Raw genomic sequence first — 16,289 nt, forward strand, 5'->3', positions numbered from 1 at the left:
ATCCGGTCCGGAACAGACCTGGTCGTCATGCCGATCTTGACGTGGCGGGTCGGTGGGCTAACGGCTTCATGCAAAGGTAGGCAGAATACGTACACGTAGCCACCGCCTGCGGCTGCGGCCCTCAGCTCATCCGATGACAATGGTTTGGACATGATTGCCCTGATGTCCCTGTTGACTGTTTCATGGGTGTAGTTAGTCCCGGGCCGGAAAGGGGAAAATATGTGCGGTATAGGTCGTTGTATCCTGATGTCTTTTGGTTGTGCATCTTCTGGAGAGGTGGCGCTCTCGTAGATGTGGGCGATCCCATACCTCCCCTGACTTTGAACCGGGTCGCCAAAAACTTTTGGTGCGTGTCTTTGGCGTGGCTTCTATATCATCGTCCAAGTCTGGCCCATACATTTGCTCAGACGTCTGGCGCAGCTCGAATTTCCCATCTCCCTCAAATCCGGCAGCTAAAAGTCCCGGTAGTACTTCTTCAAACGGCATAAATTTTTCGTTTTTGACTGACAACATATCCTTCATTGCTCTCTCGTGAGTTTTGGTAAAAGACTCGAAGCCGAGAAGATGGAATTGGTAATTGTTCTCTCCTCCAAATACACCCCAATGCAATTCCGATACATCTTTACGGGAAGGTCGCCCCTTATGTAGTCCCTTGTTCGCTAGGAAGCCAAGTCACTGTCTGACTTGGTCCAGAGACTATCATCATAAACCAGCAGACTGCCTTCACGTAGGCCTGATTCCTACTTAGTCTCCAATACAGAGCAGCAATGTTGAATCACAAAAGGCTTTTTCTTTTTCTTTCTTTTAGTCAATGCTTGAGCAAATATCAGGGTTTCCTGTGTCTACAACCTCCCAAGAAAGAGTATGATCTTGTAGAAAGACATGTTCCAATATAAGATCTTGATAGCATCCAGTCTCTTTTTCCTTTCTTAAACCCTTAGCCGTTGCTGCACCAGACTGGTAAACTGTATCAACGCGGCAATGGAAATACTAACCAGTGCAAATGCCATCATACACTCTGCAACAGACCTCTTCTACACCTGTAATGTTTGTAATGTTATCATGGTCCCGGTCAAAGTCAAAGCCTCCGTAGCACAGTGGCAATAACAAGAATCCTCTGGCCTAATATTAAATCCCGTGCCAAAAAAAAAAAGTACATGTTTGGTGGCGAGCGAGATCAGAATCATGTTGCGTTTTCGTTAGTGATTAAACCCATGAAAAAGAAAACACAATCTAGTCAACCCCTACTAAACTCGCATCATAGCCCGATCATAACAATTCCTTCTAATATTCAGGTTGACTCCAGAGATGAGAGCCATTGCAGTTCAAAAACTGGCATAGGGTCACAGTCGGCAGTGCCGTCAATGCTTTTGTGACAAACTGACTTTGATTCTGTTCTAATCCATCGTAGCACATTCTCCATTATTGAATCTCAAGACACTGATCGTCTATATACTAGTCCCAGGCACGTCCATTCTTTTTTGCTATCCTGAAAGGATGTACAACATGATCCACGAGAAAACATAGACAAGTTTAACCAACAATGCAGATACAAGCTTTATCCAAATTATGTTAAAAAGAAATAATGCGCAAAAAATCCCAAGAAAAATATAAAGAATTGGGAAACCAAATGATTCTAGCTCAGAGACATTTGTACGAGGCAGCCATGGGGGTCTAGATTACATATTCGCCAGCTCATTGTCGATCTGGCGGTCGAGGAATGTCCTCCTCTCGCCGACTAGCTCAGTCTGCAACCTTTGCTCCACAAGAGCGCGTACCTGCTTCTTGGTCACCGTGTCCAGGTCAACCTCCATCAACACGGCCCGAATCGCATCCACGATCTGGAAGTCGTCGGGGCCAGCGGCGTTGCGCTGGAAATCAAAGCTCATAGTGCTCTGCCTCGCCGCCTCAGACTGGCCCAGGGGCGCCCGTGAGCCGCCGGCAAAGCCCATAGCTGTACCCGCACGCGTCGGCACAGGTGAGGCGTTGGCCACGTTGCGCAGGTTGCTCATGCTCATCATGCGTCCGTGGTTTGTATCTTGGTATGGTGACATGCTCACCATGGACTGTCGCGCGGCCGGGTTGTCAGAGTAGGGCGTGGGCCCGGCATACGCAGTAGGCGAGCGCGACATGTGCTGGTAGGGCGCAGGGCTGTTGGGCGACATGTAGGCTGTGTTGCGGTTCATGCCGGTGAGAACGCTACCCGGACGGGCTGCAGAGTATACTGAGCGCATGTCGTCCATTTCATAGGCATCGGCAAAGACGTGATCCATCTTCTCCGTCGGACCAGCACCACCACGGCGGCCGGGAAGGTTGTTTGCAAGAGCGTAGTCGTCCCAGCGCTGGAGAGGAATGGACCGAGGATCGAAGCCCTCGTCATCGACTGCAACAATCGTCTTCTTGCCAGACTCACCCACCACGATACGGGTGTTACCCCACGAGAAGTTGTCCTGGTTCCAGAAGGAGTAGATAGGGAGAATAAACGAATAAATGGGGAAGGCGAGGAGGTAAATGATCATCCATCCGATGTGCTGCCATTGACGCTTGAGAATGAAGATCAGTGCCTGCAGACCGTAAACGGCAGCCAACATGATAAGCGTAATGAGCGGGAAAGGACCAGTGCCGGAGGCGACAGTGTAAATCAAGTATCCAAGGTAAACGCAGGTGGCCGGGAGGATGATGGTTCCGAAAAGGTCAACAAACACGACGAATCGCATGCTAAAGCAGCAGAATCCGCACATCTCCTTGAGTGTCATCAGTTCAACCAAGTTGTGGATAGTCGAGTTGATCCATCGTCGACGCTGTGAAAGCAAAACGCTCCACTTCTCCGGCGCCGCAGTCTGACAGAATGCGTTGGGGTTGAACTTGAACGACATGTAGGGGAAATGCTTGGTCATCAGAGTGGTAAGGTAACGATCTTCTCCAAGCGAAAGCAAGTTCTTCTTGTGGAGAGTATCGACATAACAATCACTGTAGTCCCTGATAACGTTGTCTGAAATGATCAAGGGCTTGCCCTTGTCGGCAGTACGCAGGCGATACATTGTGAAACTGTGCGGTATTATCAGTTAGCCATGGCCGAGTTCAGGTCATATTACACATAAGGGAAAAATTTATGGTTGGGTGATTCTTACCATCCGGGCAAACAGGTGACACTACCAAAGAGAGACTCAAAAGCCTTGGCCAGGTGGTGAGAAATAAAGTATTCGTAGACTTGGATCATTGTCCACCATGAACGCTCCTCATTTTGCAAGCTGGTTTCACCGCAAATGCCGGCAATCTTCGCGTCGGATGCACACGAGGCCACAAGTCGGGTCAGGGCATCCTCGCGAACGCAAGTATCAGCGTCAATCATGAGGAGATATTCGTAAAGCTCCGGGTCAACGCCGATGATGTTGTTGATCTGGTGGAACATTTCGAGCTCGAGCGGGTTCATCGGGGCACGGTGGTGAACGCGGTTGAGGAAGCTCATAAGCAGAATTTGGGAGTCACGCTTGCCTCGGTTACCAGGCTTAGCTTTGCTCTGCTCCGACTCCTTGCCAACTTTGACGACGACCACGTAGGGAACCACGTTGCCCTCAAACTCATAGAGACCAGAGTAGACCTTGCCGTAATTCAGCTGCTCGCTGCTCGCACCAACTGACTTGAAGGGCAATGCAGGTGGATCAACCTTGGGGTCAACTCCCAAGATGTCAAGAACAATCTTGGGCGTCGGGCGATCGTTGCCCTCACCGGTGAGGACACCGTCGCAGATGACGCATATCAGCTTCCGCTTGTTGTCGTACTGGAGGGCCGTAAGTGAATCGAGAGCCTTCCTCAGCGAGTCCTCGCCTTCTGTGTAGGCAGGCACTTGGCAGATGACGAACTTGTCTTGAGGCGAAGGGCGACGCTTGGAGCCAAACTGCAGAGCCGAGACGAACTTGAGCAGGATGACCGCACACATGATGATGGCGAAGGCCAGCAAGAAGTAGTTGTTGGTCTGGCAACGAGCCGTATACCGGAAATCTACAGTGCCGACATAAAAGTAGTTGTCCATGCAGTTCATGTTGTTGCGGAGAGTAGTATATGTCGTCAGGTTGTTGCGCTGGGCATTGCTGAGAAGTCCGTTCCAAGTGCCAGTGACATCTGTACCGGGGTTCCTCTCGACTACTTGAGTCAGGCTATCGTCGAGAAACTTGTACTGAGCAAGATTGTTCATGGTTTTCAAAGTCGAAAAGTAGTCCCTGAGATCATAGACCTTGTTGTCGTAAATCACCCACTTGTGATCCTGATTCTGACCCTCTGAGTTGATTTTTGAGGCGTCCCAAACAAGCTCTCCCTTGTAGTACTCCTTCATCCGTGGCAGGAACACATCCGGGTACCAGTTGGCATCCGCCAACCCAGATGTCGGGTTTGCCTGTCCGGGACCTGAAATGTGCATACCCGCAGAATTCTCAGTCTCGGTGGCGTTGGGGACAAGAGCCAGCCGGTCACCAATCCCGAGACCAGGGCAGGCCTTGAACAAGGGAGGAGGGATGTATGCGTCCATGCTGAGACCAGCAAACGGTTGCATGAGGTCCTGGGTTGCCTCATTACCGACGTCACCGTGGGGAATCTTCCAAAACTTTGAGATGTCGTAAACTTTGCCTCGGTTGCTGACCCAGAAATCAGTGTCGCCCTGGTGTTGCTTAACCTCATCGCGAGTCCATACCTTGTCGAAGTTCGGGCAAAGCAAACGGCCAAGGAAGATAATCCAGAAGACGATGGCAGCATTGAGCAAGAAAATGATGAAGCACAGGACAAATTTCTCACGCCACGCCATGCGCACATCGGGTCGCTTCATACGACCCACGTAGCGAAGCAGAGGTGACGGGATCCAAAAGGTGATGGCCCACACTAGAGCCACCCACATCCTACGCGATTTCGATGTTTGTTGTTCTTCAATCTTTTTGTTGTTGGCAAGTTCAGGGTCCAGTGCACCCACGAATTCACCTTCATTGTTGAACAAGATCTCATCACGATGGTTGTCGCCCTTGCCTCCGAGACCGTAATCTCCCTTGCTAACATTACGCAAGCCTGAGGGGGCGACTGAAGGGGCCACTCCAGGGCTGTGGCCCATGCCCATAGCGAGGGTCGCTTGGCTTTGGTTCCTTTGGTGCAGCAATTGGTCTCGGCTGCCGTTGGAAGCGGCGTCATTGATTGGAGGGAAGTAGCCGCTTCCATTGTGGGAGTAGCCCGTGTCCATTGCCATAACACCAGGAGGAGCCATGAGGTTGCTGGCGCCCATCGGCATGTCTCCCATTGGCTTCATGTCGAGCATGTTTTCAGCCTCCCACCAAGCGGACTCCCGCATCCAGACACGTTCATGGCCCACGACCACCTCGCCGTTGCTCCAGCCCCGCTCTAGAATCCAGGTCTCGATGCCGTCACGACCTTCTCTGCATCCCAGGATCGAGTATCGCTGGACAAACTCCTCCACGTCGAAGTCGGCCGTAAAGTCGAGGTTTTTGTTGCGCCTGTTGGCCCACTCGGGTAGCCTCCAGGCACGAAGCTGCCTAGAGACAGTACCAGCAGACCAAGCCGAGTTTATGGAAGGCAAGGCAGCAAGACTGGCCGGGGAATCGTCTGTTGGGTGAATTGAGAGATGATACCAGGCACGACTGCTGCCCAAAACACCTTGAATGTCCAACCGACCAGCCTGGCCAAGTTGGATGCCCTGTCCGGATACAGGGAATAGCAACTTCTTGAAGAAGCAGTCATCATCGGCGACGATGCCAACCTTTTCAAGAACCTCTTCTCTCTTCTCCAGATGGTGTTGCCTATCTCTGCCTTTGGGCCCAGACATATCGCCCAACAAAGGTCCTGCTTCGACTACCGCATTCTGCGTCTCACGTAGGACTGATTGACCGGCGGAAGCAACCTCCACACCGTCCTGCTTCATCTCAGAGTTGATGCCTTGGGAGTCATCGAAAATGCCGCGCATTGCGAGGGCCTTGGCTAAAGCAAGATCTGGGACCTCAAGGATAGTAAGGCAAACAGTATCACCGTTGTCCTCTGCGCTATTCGGGGTTCTGGCTCCTCGGCCGCCATCGCTGGACTCGTCGCCATCCCGGATACGAGCTAATTGGGCCTGAATGGCCTGATTGGCCTTGGAAATGACCCAGTCGACGAGAGCTTCGTAAAGACCGCCAACAAGAGTCTGCCGGTCTTCTGTGGTGCACTGCTTGGCCAGGACTTCGGGATCGACTCCCAAAAGGCCACCGACATCTTCACAAACTTCCTCCAGAACCTCCTCATCGACAGTGTAGTCGAGGGTGTCACCAAGCTTGAGAAGCGCAGCCAGCGTGGAGATGAAATCACGATGTGAAGAGCCCTTGATCCCAATCTCCTTCAAAGCAGCACGGAGATCATCTGCGGAGGCCCCGTCATCTGCGGTGGGCAGGTACGAAGGCGGGTCATAGGTACCAGACCGCGCCAAGAGAGCGTAACTGGAAGCGCTCTTCAGCCCCAAGAATTCCCTTTCAGCAGGGGTTGAAGCACTGGATAGGAGGTGATAGAAGACATCGAAGGCTCGGTACCCTGCCTCCGCCGGAATGCTGAGGAGTCCAGCTGCAGTGTCGATACCTGCTTGCGACAAGGCTATGCTGGCAGCGGTGACGTTGCCAGCCAGGTTCATCGTCAATGTTACGCCGAGAGCGGCATGTCGTGGAGCGGAGGGGTTGAATGGAGCAACACAGTGGATGAATGGGTCCAGAGCCTCAAGAGCTTTGAACACTGACGACGGGAGAGATACAGGGAACGATCGGAGAAAAGGCTTCATGACAGACGGGGTAGACTGGTGAAGAGAGCTGCAGAACTGTTAGCAAAAGTTTCACACCTGACCAAACATCAACATGCGCAGTCAAAACACATACCCAAGAATGATACATCCGTCCTCGGCGCGGCGACGAGCATGTTCCCAAGCTCGTGCTGCGAGGGCCGGGTCAACAGTACCTCCGACCTCTCCGTCAGGCCCGGCCTGCGTAGCTGTGAGCCACGTGTTGACAACCAGACTGGTCCCTGCATCCAAGCGGTAGGGCTGAGACGCGAGATAGATGTTGTGAATGGCGTTGAGCAGCGTTGTTGTCGAGACCGAGGTAGACTGTTGCCCAGCGCCTCGGGGGCCGCCCATGCCTTCCGAGGTCACCGAGTACATTGACATTCGCCGGCTCGCCATTGTCGCAGGAGAAGACGACGTCTTCAGCAAGCGACGACAAGCAGCAAGTCCCACTGGGAGTATGCGAGATGTACACCAAGCCCAGTCAAAACAGACGTATTTTTCACAGGACCGTAGATTCCGTGGCTACTGTACCGGCCAGCCAACGCTCTTGATGCTGAGGTGTGGCGGAGCGAGATATGAAATCAACGTGAAGGAAGGACGTAACGGTGTGGTTGGTGCTGGCTTCTGATGTTGATGTTTGGAAGATCGGCTGTCGAAAAGAAAAAAAAAAGATTAAGAAATTGTAGATAGGCCCAAAGATAAAACACAATAAACAAATAATAGTAAACGACCGATTGGAAACCGTTTGAACGAGTGCAACGGTTTCAAGATAGAATAGGGAAAAGCGAATGATTCCCGGATCAGAGACCTGGTTGAATAAGGTAGGTAGGTCTCAAAGTTGGTCGATGAAGAAAACAACCTAGTGCAACATCTGGTCAACCGAATTGACGAAGAGAGCGATGGAGGGACGCTTGACAAAGTCGAGCCAGGTGGAAGGGCCTGCACAAATTATTGCGGAGAGGCTAATGGTATGACCGATCGGGCTCTGGCCAAAAGGAGAGGAGAAAAAAAAGACCTACCACAACAATCATTGTGTGACAACATGGGGGTGTGTGGCAAGGCCACCAGGGGGAACGGCCAACATCCCAAGGAGCCGATTGGCGATCAGCCAGAGGGAACCAGGATTTTGGGGTGCACAGTCAACTCCCACTGTGGAGAATACGAACCGCTTTCTGAAAGCAACAACCACAGCTCCACCATCGCCCACTTCACTGGGCGGGCTTGAAAATAGGAGTCCAGGAGAAGAGTCCAGAAATCAAGCTTTGTGCAGAATCCGAGGCAGTACCGCTCCATCACGAGACATTGTCGATACAGACGGTCAACTACGAGCACAAAGGGTGGCAACTACTCTTTAGTTTACAGTAGTAGATGCATGCTCTTAAACCGAACATAGATAGATACCATCACAGCCACTATCCGGCTTGCTAGCCCACCTAGGCACGCGGTAAGCAACCAAGCAACGTTCATCTCGAAATCCGGACGAAAAAAAAAAAACAAAAACAAACGAGTCGAGTTCGGATATTTTTGGTCGAGGATTTACTCTAGAATGTAAATAAGGACCCTTGTCTTTTATTGCATGTACCGTGCCGGCTAGGCATTGTCTACTGTACGTCAACCCCTATTATTCAAACTTACGAAAGTGGGCTGGCTCTATCCCGGCCGTGCGCCCAGCCAATACTACCAACCTTGACATAAGCACATATTGTATGAATCCGTCAAACTAATGTGTCCTGCAATAGTGGCGTCTATAGTTTTTGTTCCCAGTCAGCCGTAAAATTCATTTGGATATTTTGTTTTCTCCCTTGACCGAGTGTCCCGCAGAATCCAGTCTAGCGATATACGGTATGAAGGCCCTACCTAGCTCACAAGTCAAAAGATGCAATTGTTCGAATGGCACAAATGCGCATGCATGAAAAAGGCATGCGATAAATTTTGGCGGCTGGGAGGCGTAGGAGCTGAGCGGTTAGTCCTAGATCGAACGAATCTCGACCACGAGATTGGTTTTGATTTCCCCAGGCGCCTGTAGCGGGCTGAGAATCATACAAACAGTGCGAGCCCCAACGGCAGTGGACGGCCCAAACTCACGACACGAACAGGTTGACGTGGGGCAATATTTTCTTTCATGCAGCATCTTGCCAGGCTAATGCTGACTTCTAACAAGGAAGCAATCCTGGCCTCAGTAATGGTCAGACGCTGTCGTTGGCTGTCATCTGGTTTTCTATGCACTCCGTCTGAACCTTCTACCTGTTGCTTTCGAGCTCGAAAGCAATAAACAGGGCCGTGATTGAGTTTTGCTGTATCCAAGGCAGGGCCCGAATTTGTTTGTTTAGGTTATTTCAAAAGTGAACGAACGGTTTTGCTAGATCATTAACAGTCCGAGCGTGGGCAGCTCGTAGTAGAACTGTCCGCCGTAGAAAGGAACTCTGAGACAATGGCCTACGCATAGGAAGGGTCCGAATCAGATCGAAAAGGGAACCACAGTGAGGTCATAATCCTTCATACACTTTCACCAGGGGGACAAGACTTTAGTTTTCATATGGTGTCCTTCTTTCCCGAAAACGGCGTGCACGAGATTAATTTTACGTGTCTGCTCACAACCAACCTGGCATGCATTATCGATCTTCACTGCTTCAAGTGCTGTCAAGCACGAACTCAGCAGACGGCCCCACAATTGTCTTCCATGCAAGCCTGTCCAGGTCAGTGTAACGGGAAAATTGGATTGGTGCGAAGAACCCGAGCCACGCCCCCTTGCTCGTATTAGGACGTTGCAGCTGGCCCACGATTGCCTGCCCGGCCTGGATGAGCGATTCTCCTTTTTATTTTTTTTCCCTTCTCTTTTCCGTGGCGAGTCTTGGTAGTATTCGCAAGAGCCGTCAATTCAGGTGTGGTCTTCCGCATTAAGGCTCTGAACATTGCCGGGCTGTTTGCAACAATTGACACTTTTCCTTCGTTGGGATTCTACTTCTTTAACAACCACTCGTTTGTTTATACCGTTATTCGGGCCCTCGTCCTTCGTTTTCGGGCCTTTTGCTTGTCGTCGCCGTTCCAAATCCCTCCCATAATAGTAATAAGGGCAAGTGGACTTCGTGTTTTCTCGTGTTACGCAAGCACGGCAGCGGGGGTTTCTCAAGACAACTCTGTCCCAGATTACCTACCGCTCCTAGTCCAGAGACAAATTTGCGTCCGAGAGGCTCAAACCCGACAAGTCAACTCGAGCCATTTGAGTATTGGCCGAGCCGACGAAAAAATAACAGGCCTCCAAGTTTCTTTCAAATCAGCTTTCATAGGGAACCGGATTTTAAACCGGTCTCCAGGCACATTGCTGCCTCGATTCGAGGCCGCCTGCTCTCGACATGGCACAACACCTTCCGCCTGTCGGCGGCAACGGTGGTGCACACACGCAGCCTTCGCTACCCGCGCTGCCCGCCCATCTTCAGTCCGACACGCACCTCACGGGGCATCTTGCCAGCCGATTCCACGTCAGTCTGCCAACCGCCAAACTATCTTCCCACGCCTTCATCTCGATCAACACATACACTTCCTCGAGCAAGGGACAAGATGGAGGCAAGGCCGGAAGCGCTCAAGGCGAAGCTGAGGATATGGCCGACAGGGCTTTCCTTCGTCTGGGCCACCGTTCCGAGAACCAAGCAATTCTGTTCCTGTGCGTATAATCCTTGTACCGATCCCCTCTTGCTATCAACCCGTGGGCGATACTGACAATGATGCATTTGCAGAGGTGAATCTGGCTCGGGAAAGACGACCATTCGATCGCACATCCTGACTGCCCTTCTGAACAAGACCTCCACGCCCCTTTCTACAAAGGTCTCACTCGCCGCATATGTCTTCGACACCCTAACCACTACTAAGACTGCGACCACTCCGACTGCCTCCAAGGCGGGTCTCTTCTACGAACTCCAGTACGACACAGCATCAACAACGAGCCCGCTGCTCATCGGTGGAAAGCTGCTGGATCATCGTCTGGAGAGAAGTAGGATTACCGACGTGCCAACTGGCGAGCGAAACTTCCATATCCTGTATTACATTTTGGCCGGCACAAGTGCCGCTGAAAAAACCCACCTGGGCTTTGGAGAGCCCGATGCTGGAACCGGAAGCAAGCGATGGAGGTATCTTGGGCACCCGACCCAACTGAAGGTCGGCATCAACGACGCTCAGGGGTTCCAGCTCTTCAAGACTGCCCTCCGCAAGCTTGAATTCCCTAGGAGTGAAATTGCAGAGATATGCCAAGTCCTGGCTAGCATTCTTCACATCGGACAGCTCGAGTTTGAGAGCTCGGAAAACACGACAGTTGCCGGCGATGAGAGCGGTGGCTTCTCGCATGAGGGTGGCCAGATCACAACCGTGGCAAAGAACAAGGACGTGCTTGCTATAGTGGCCGCATTTTTGGGTGTCAGTGCCGCTGAGCTTCAAACAACCCTTGGATACAAGACCAAGATCATTCACAAGGAAAGGGTCACTGTGATGCTTGACCCTGCTGGTGCACGCGCCAATGCAAATGAACTAGCCCGGACTCTTTACTCCCTCCTTGTGGCCTATGTCATCGAGAACATTAACCAAAAGATCTGCGCTCCCGAGGAGGCCATTGTTAACACAGTGTCCATCATTGACTTCCCGGGATTCTCGCAGCAAAGCTCTACTGGCTCATCCCTCGATTTGCTCCTCAACAATGCTGCTGCCGAGGCTATGTACAACTTGACCTTGCAAAACTTTTTCGATCGCAAGGCTGATCTCCTAGAGACCGAGGAAGTCAGCGTCCCACCCACCAGCTACTTTGACAACTCCGACGCAGTCAAGGGACTGCTCAAGACCGGCAATGGTCTCTTGAGCATTCTTGACGACCAAACCAGGCGTCACCGCACCGACATGCAGCTCCTGGAAAGTCTGCGCAAGCGCTTCGAGGGCAAGAACCCTGCCATCGGCGTCAGTGCAGCCACCGCAAAGCTACCGGGCAGCAACTTCTTGTCCGAGAATACTGCTGCTTCCTTCACCGTTCGCCACTTCGCTGGTGAGGTTGAATATTCGATCAAGGGGCTCGTCGAGGAGAATGGCGAAGTCATCTCTGGTGACCTCTTGAACCTGGTCAACTCTACCAAGAGTGACTTTATTGCTCGTCTCTTCGGTCAAGAGGCCCTGCACACTGTTACCCATCCGCAGGAGAGAACCACGGTGATGCAAGCTTCAGTCAGTTCCAAGCCTATGCGTGCCCCAAGTGTCATGTCGCGCAAGATCCGACCGGGAACGGCTCGTACTACTCGCCAACGCAAGGAGTCAATCAGTGGGCGACAGGACACCCTAGACGATATTGCCAGCGAAGCCGGAGATTCCCGGCGCCCCGTCAACAAGCCATCCGAGGAAGGCGCTTCTGGTCAGTTCTTACACTCGCTTGACAACGTGACCAAGTCTTTCCATGCACAGAACACAAACGCCTATTTTGTCTTCTGCTTGAAGCCGAATGACAGGCGCATTGCGAACCAGTTCGACAGCAAGTGTGTTCGCACACAGATGCAAACATTTGGCATTGCCGAGATTAGCCAACGTATCAGATCTGCAGACTTCAGTGTGTTCTTGCCCTTTGGAGAATTCCTGGGTCTTGCTGATGTTGACACTCTCCTCGTCGGAAGTGAACGGGAGAAGGTCGAGGCTGTTGTTGATGAGAAGCGCTGGCCGACCAATGAGATCCAAATTGGTTCCACAGGTGTTTTCATCAGTGAACGATGCTGGATGGAGATCGCTCAGCTCAGTGATATGGTAACCGGCCGATTCGGCGTGCCCGAATCGGAGGGCGGCACGCCACTCGCCAACATGCCCTATGGCGCTTCCAAGGAGCGCCTCATAGCGGCTGGGAATTCGCCATACAACAATGACAAGGCCAAGTCGGGCTACTTTGGCAGCAATGACATCGATGGCAGGTCAGACGCTGGAGTTTCGGCTTTTGGCGGAGGCGACATGTTCAAGAATCTGGATACCCGTGAGCAGATGGCTGAGCGTGGTAATGAAAAGTCCATGGTTGAGGTGGAGGAGTTCAAAGACAGCCCGAGCCGCAAGCGCTGGGTTTTCATTACCTGGATGCTCACATTTTTCGTTCCCGAGTTCCTGATACAGCATCTCGGTAAAATGCCCCGCAAGGATGTGCGTATGGCATGGAGAGAGAAGTTGGCCATCAACTTCATCATCTGGTTCAGTTGCTTGGCCGCCGCTTTCATCCTGGTCGTGTTCCCTATGCTTGTTTGCCCTACGCAATATGTGTTTACCGGCGAAGAGCTCTCGGCCTACAACGGAAAAGATGGCAAGGCTTCGTATGCAGCCATCCGTGGTCAGGTCTTTGATATCGGATCGTTCATCCCTAGGCACCCCCTGCCCTATCTGCCATCAAAGCTCTTCACCCAGTACGCTGGCACTGATATCACCGGTCTTTTCCCTGTTCAGGTGTCTGCTCTGTGCCAAGGCACGACTGGCTCTGTCAACCCTGCCGTGCTACTGGATTACAAAGACACCAACATCACCGACTCGCCCAACGTTTTTAACAGCCAGGATCTGAATTCGCGCTATCACGACTTTCGTTACTTCACCAACGATACAAGACCCGACTGGTTCTCTCAGATGATGATTACGTTCCGGGGCACGTATAAGAAGGGCAACATCGGCTACCCGGCTCAAGTTGTCCAGAAGATGGCCCAACAAAGGAACGCCATCGCAATACTCAATGGTCGGGTGTACGATTTCACCAAGTACATCGCTGGAGGCCGCGATTTCAGGGTCAAGTATAACGAAACGCGTCCTACCGACCAGAGTCTACTCGACTTTATGGACCCGTCAGTCGTGAGGCTTTTCTCGGACCGTAGCGGAGAGGACGTCACGCCGCTCTGGGATGCACTTAGGCTGGACCCGACTTTACGAAAGTCGATGCAACTCTGTCTGGATAACCTGTTTTACCTTGGCGATGTCGATACGCGTAACTCGGTGCGTTGCAACTTTGCCAAATACTTCATCCTGGCTGTTACGATCATCCTTTGCTCCATCATCGCCTTCAAGTTCTTGGCTGCGCTTCAGTTCGGTACCAAGAACATGCCCGAGAACCTGGACAAGTTCATCATGTGCCAGATTCCTGCCTACACCGAAGACGAAGAGTCGCTCCGTCGCGCCATTGACTCTGCAGCCCGTATGCGCTACGATGACAAGCGCAAACTCTTGATCGTCGTTTGTGACGGTATGATTATTGGTCAGGGTAACGACAGGCCCACGCCGCGCATTGTGCTCGATATTTTGGGTGTCTCGGAGACGGTCGATCCAGAGCCTCTCAGCTTCGAATCTCTGGGTGAGGGTCTCAAGCAGCACAACATGGGCAAGGTTTACTCGGGCTTGTACGAGGTTCAAGGTCACATCGTCCCCTTCTTGGTGGTCGTCAAGGTCGGCAAGCCATCCGAGGTGTCGCGCCCCGGTAACCGTGGCAAGCGTGATTCTCAAATGGTTATCATGCGCTTCCTGAACCGTGTCCACTACAACTTGGCCATGAGCCCGTTGGAGCTCGAGATGTACCATCAGATCCGCAACATTATTGGTGTGAACCCGACATTCTACGAATACATGCTTCAGATCGATGCCGACACGGTTGTTGCTGCCGATTCAGCGACTCGTTTCGTCTCAGCTTTCCTGGATGACACCCGCCTGATTGCATGCTGTGGAGAGACGTCGATCGCCAACGCCAAATCTTCATTCATCACTATGATTCAAGTTTACGAGTACTATATTTCGCACAACTTGTCCAAGGCCTTCGAATCTCTGTTCGGCTCCGTTACTTGTTTGCCAGGTTGTTTCTCCATGTACCGTATCCGCGCCGCCGAGACGGGTAAGCCGCTCTTCGTCTCCCGCGAGGTTGTCGATGCATACGCCACTATCCGCGTCGACACGCTTCACATGAAGAACCTGCTTCACCTTGGTGAGGATCGTTACCTGACCACGCTTCTGCTCAAATACCACAACAAGTACAAGACCAAGTACATTTACCGAGCACATGCTTGGACCATTGCCCCCGACTCATGGAAGGTCTTCCTCTCACAACGTCGTCGCTGGATCAACTCGACGGTGCACAACTTGATCGAGCTTATTCCCATGGGCCAACTTTGCGGTTTCTGCTGTTTCTCGATGCGTTTCATCGTTTTCATCGATTTGCTCTCTACCATCATTCAGCCCGTCACCATTGCCTACATTGTTTACCTCATCGTGCGCATGGTCCTCACTCCTGATCTGGTCCCCGTTCTGGCTTTCGTGCTGCTCGCGGCAGTTTACGGCCTTCAAGCTATCATCTTCATCCTCCGCCGCAAGTGGGAGATGATTGCATGGATGATTCTATACATTATCGCCATGCCAATTTTCTCGTTTGGTCTGCCCCTGTATGCCTTCTGGCACATGGACGATTTCACATGGGGTAATACTCGTGTCGTTACCGGAGAGAAGGGTAAGAAGGTCGTTGTCACTGACGAGGGCAAGTTCGATCCCTCATCCATCCCTCGCAAGAAGTGGGAGGAGTACCAGAGCGAGCTGTGGGATGCCCAGACCTCCAAGGATGACACCAGGTCTGAGGCTTCCGGCTTCTCGTACGCCACCAAGGCCCCCGTCGCGGTCTCCGAGTATGGTTTCCCCGTCAACCCCTATGGCGCATACCCTCCCAGCCGACCTGGGAGCACCACGGGCATACCACACATGCCACACATGCCATACTCGGCCAGCCGCATGTCATTGGCCCATTCGGAGATGCTCATGGCGGGCAACAGACAAAGCCAGTTCGGTGGATCACAGTTCAACCTCCCTCAATCTGGCAGCGAAATGGAACTTTCAAACCTGGCTGGCTTGCCATCAGATGATGCCTTGCTTGCCGAGATTCGGGAGATCCTGAGAACGGCAGATTTGATGACGGTCACCAAGAAGGGTGTCAAGCAAGAGCTCGAGCGCAGGTTCGGTGTAAACCTCGACAGCAGGAGGGCGTACATCAACAGCGGTAAGTACCCAACTACTACAACACGGGTGACTCGATAATTGCTCAGCATCTTTGAGAAAATTTACTGACGTAAAATGTGACACAGCCACCGAAGCACTCTTGTCTGGCCAGCTGTAGAAGAGCTGTATTGGACATCGAGGCACGGGTTGTCGCGAACTCATAAAATTCGTTTCTTGGATAATTGCTAGCAACCTTGGACGTTTTGCTCTTGTTTTACAAGCCGTTTTACCATGAAGGATGCTCATGACCGAAATTGCTATTACTGCAGACTATACATATCGTAATATTTCTTTTGGCTTTTTTTCTTGCTCTGTTCATTCGTTTCATCAAGCAGCATATGTACTAGAACTAGGGAAGCTCGAGGGAGGGCTCGGATCCAATCTACCCAACAAAAAAGAACTAGACGTGATATATGGTTTGGTGCAAATTTATTTGCTCATTTGCCATTACGACTCTCAATTTTCACTGTGAAGCGTCCAT

General features: G+C 51.9%; 2 protein-coding genes across 2 annotated transcripts; one reads left to right on the forward strand and one right to left on the reverse strand.

Moving 5' to 3' along the window:
* Positions 1 to 1,376: 1,376 nt before the first annotated feature.
* Positions 1,377 to 7,761, reverse strand: MGG_13014 (class V chitin synthase). The gene is made up of 3 exons (XM_003712110.1): positions 6,891 to 7,761; positions 3,132 to 6,824; positions 1,377 to 3,048 (listed from the first exon to the last, which is right to left on the reverse strand). Exons 1-3 carry the CDS (start codon positions 7,190 to 7,192, stop codon positions 1,680 to 1,682), a joined length of 5,364 nt encoding a protein of 1,787 aa, XP_003712158.1. The 5' UTR covers positions 7,193 to 7,761; the 3' UTR covers positions 1,377 to 1,679.
* A 1,892-nt stretch (positions 7,762 to 9,653) lies between these two features.
* MGG_13013 (chitin synthase 8) lies at positions 9,654 to 16,288 on the forward strand. Its single transcript, XM_003712111.1, has 3 exons — positions 9,654 to 10,457; positions 10,531 to 15,809; positions 15,895 to 16,288. The coding sequence occupies exons 1-3, from the start codon at positions 10,150 to 10,152 to the stop codon at positions 15,924 to 15,926; spliced, it is 5,619 nt and encodes a 1,872-aa protein (XP_003712159.1). The 5' UTR covers positions 9,654 to 10,149; the 3' UTR covers positions 15,927 to 16,288.
* Position 16,289: the final 1 nt, after the last annotated feature.

This window comes from Pyricularia oryzae, chromosome 3 (genome assembly GCF_000002495.2).
Source record: "Pyricularia oryzae 70-15 chromosome 3, whole genome shotgun sequence".
Taxonomy (NCBI): domain Eukaryota; kingdom Fungi; phylum Ascomycota; class Sordariomycetes; order Magnaporthales; family Pyriculariaceae; genus Pyricularia; species Pyricularia oryzae.

Bases quoted from the DNA above. Each gene is read 5' to 3' on its own strand.
- MGG_13013 (XM_003712111.1), top strand. From the start codon at position 10,150: ATGGCACAACACCTTCCGCCTGTCGGCGGCAACGGTGGTGCACACACG. The intron at 10,458-10,530 runs GTGCGTATAATC...ATGCATTTGCAG, and splicing joins AACCAAGCAATTCTGTTCCT to AGGTGAATCTGGCTCGGGAA. The intron at 15,810-15,894 runs GTAAGTACCCAA...AATGTGACACAG, and splicing joins GAGGGCGTACATCAACAGCG to CCACCGAAGCACTCTTGTCT.
- MGG_13014 (XM_003712110.1), bottom strand. From the start codon at position 7,192: ATGGCGAGCCGGCGAATGTCAATGTACTCGGTGACCTCGGAAGGCATG. The intron at 6,825-6,890 runs GTATGTGTTTTG...ACAGTTCTGCAG, and splicing joins GACGGATGTATCATTCTTGG to CTCTCTTCACCAGTCTACCC. The intron at 3,049-3,131 runs GTAAGAATCACC...AATACCGCACAG, and splicing joins GTCACCTGTTTGCCCGGATG to TTTCACAATGTATCGCCTGC.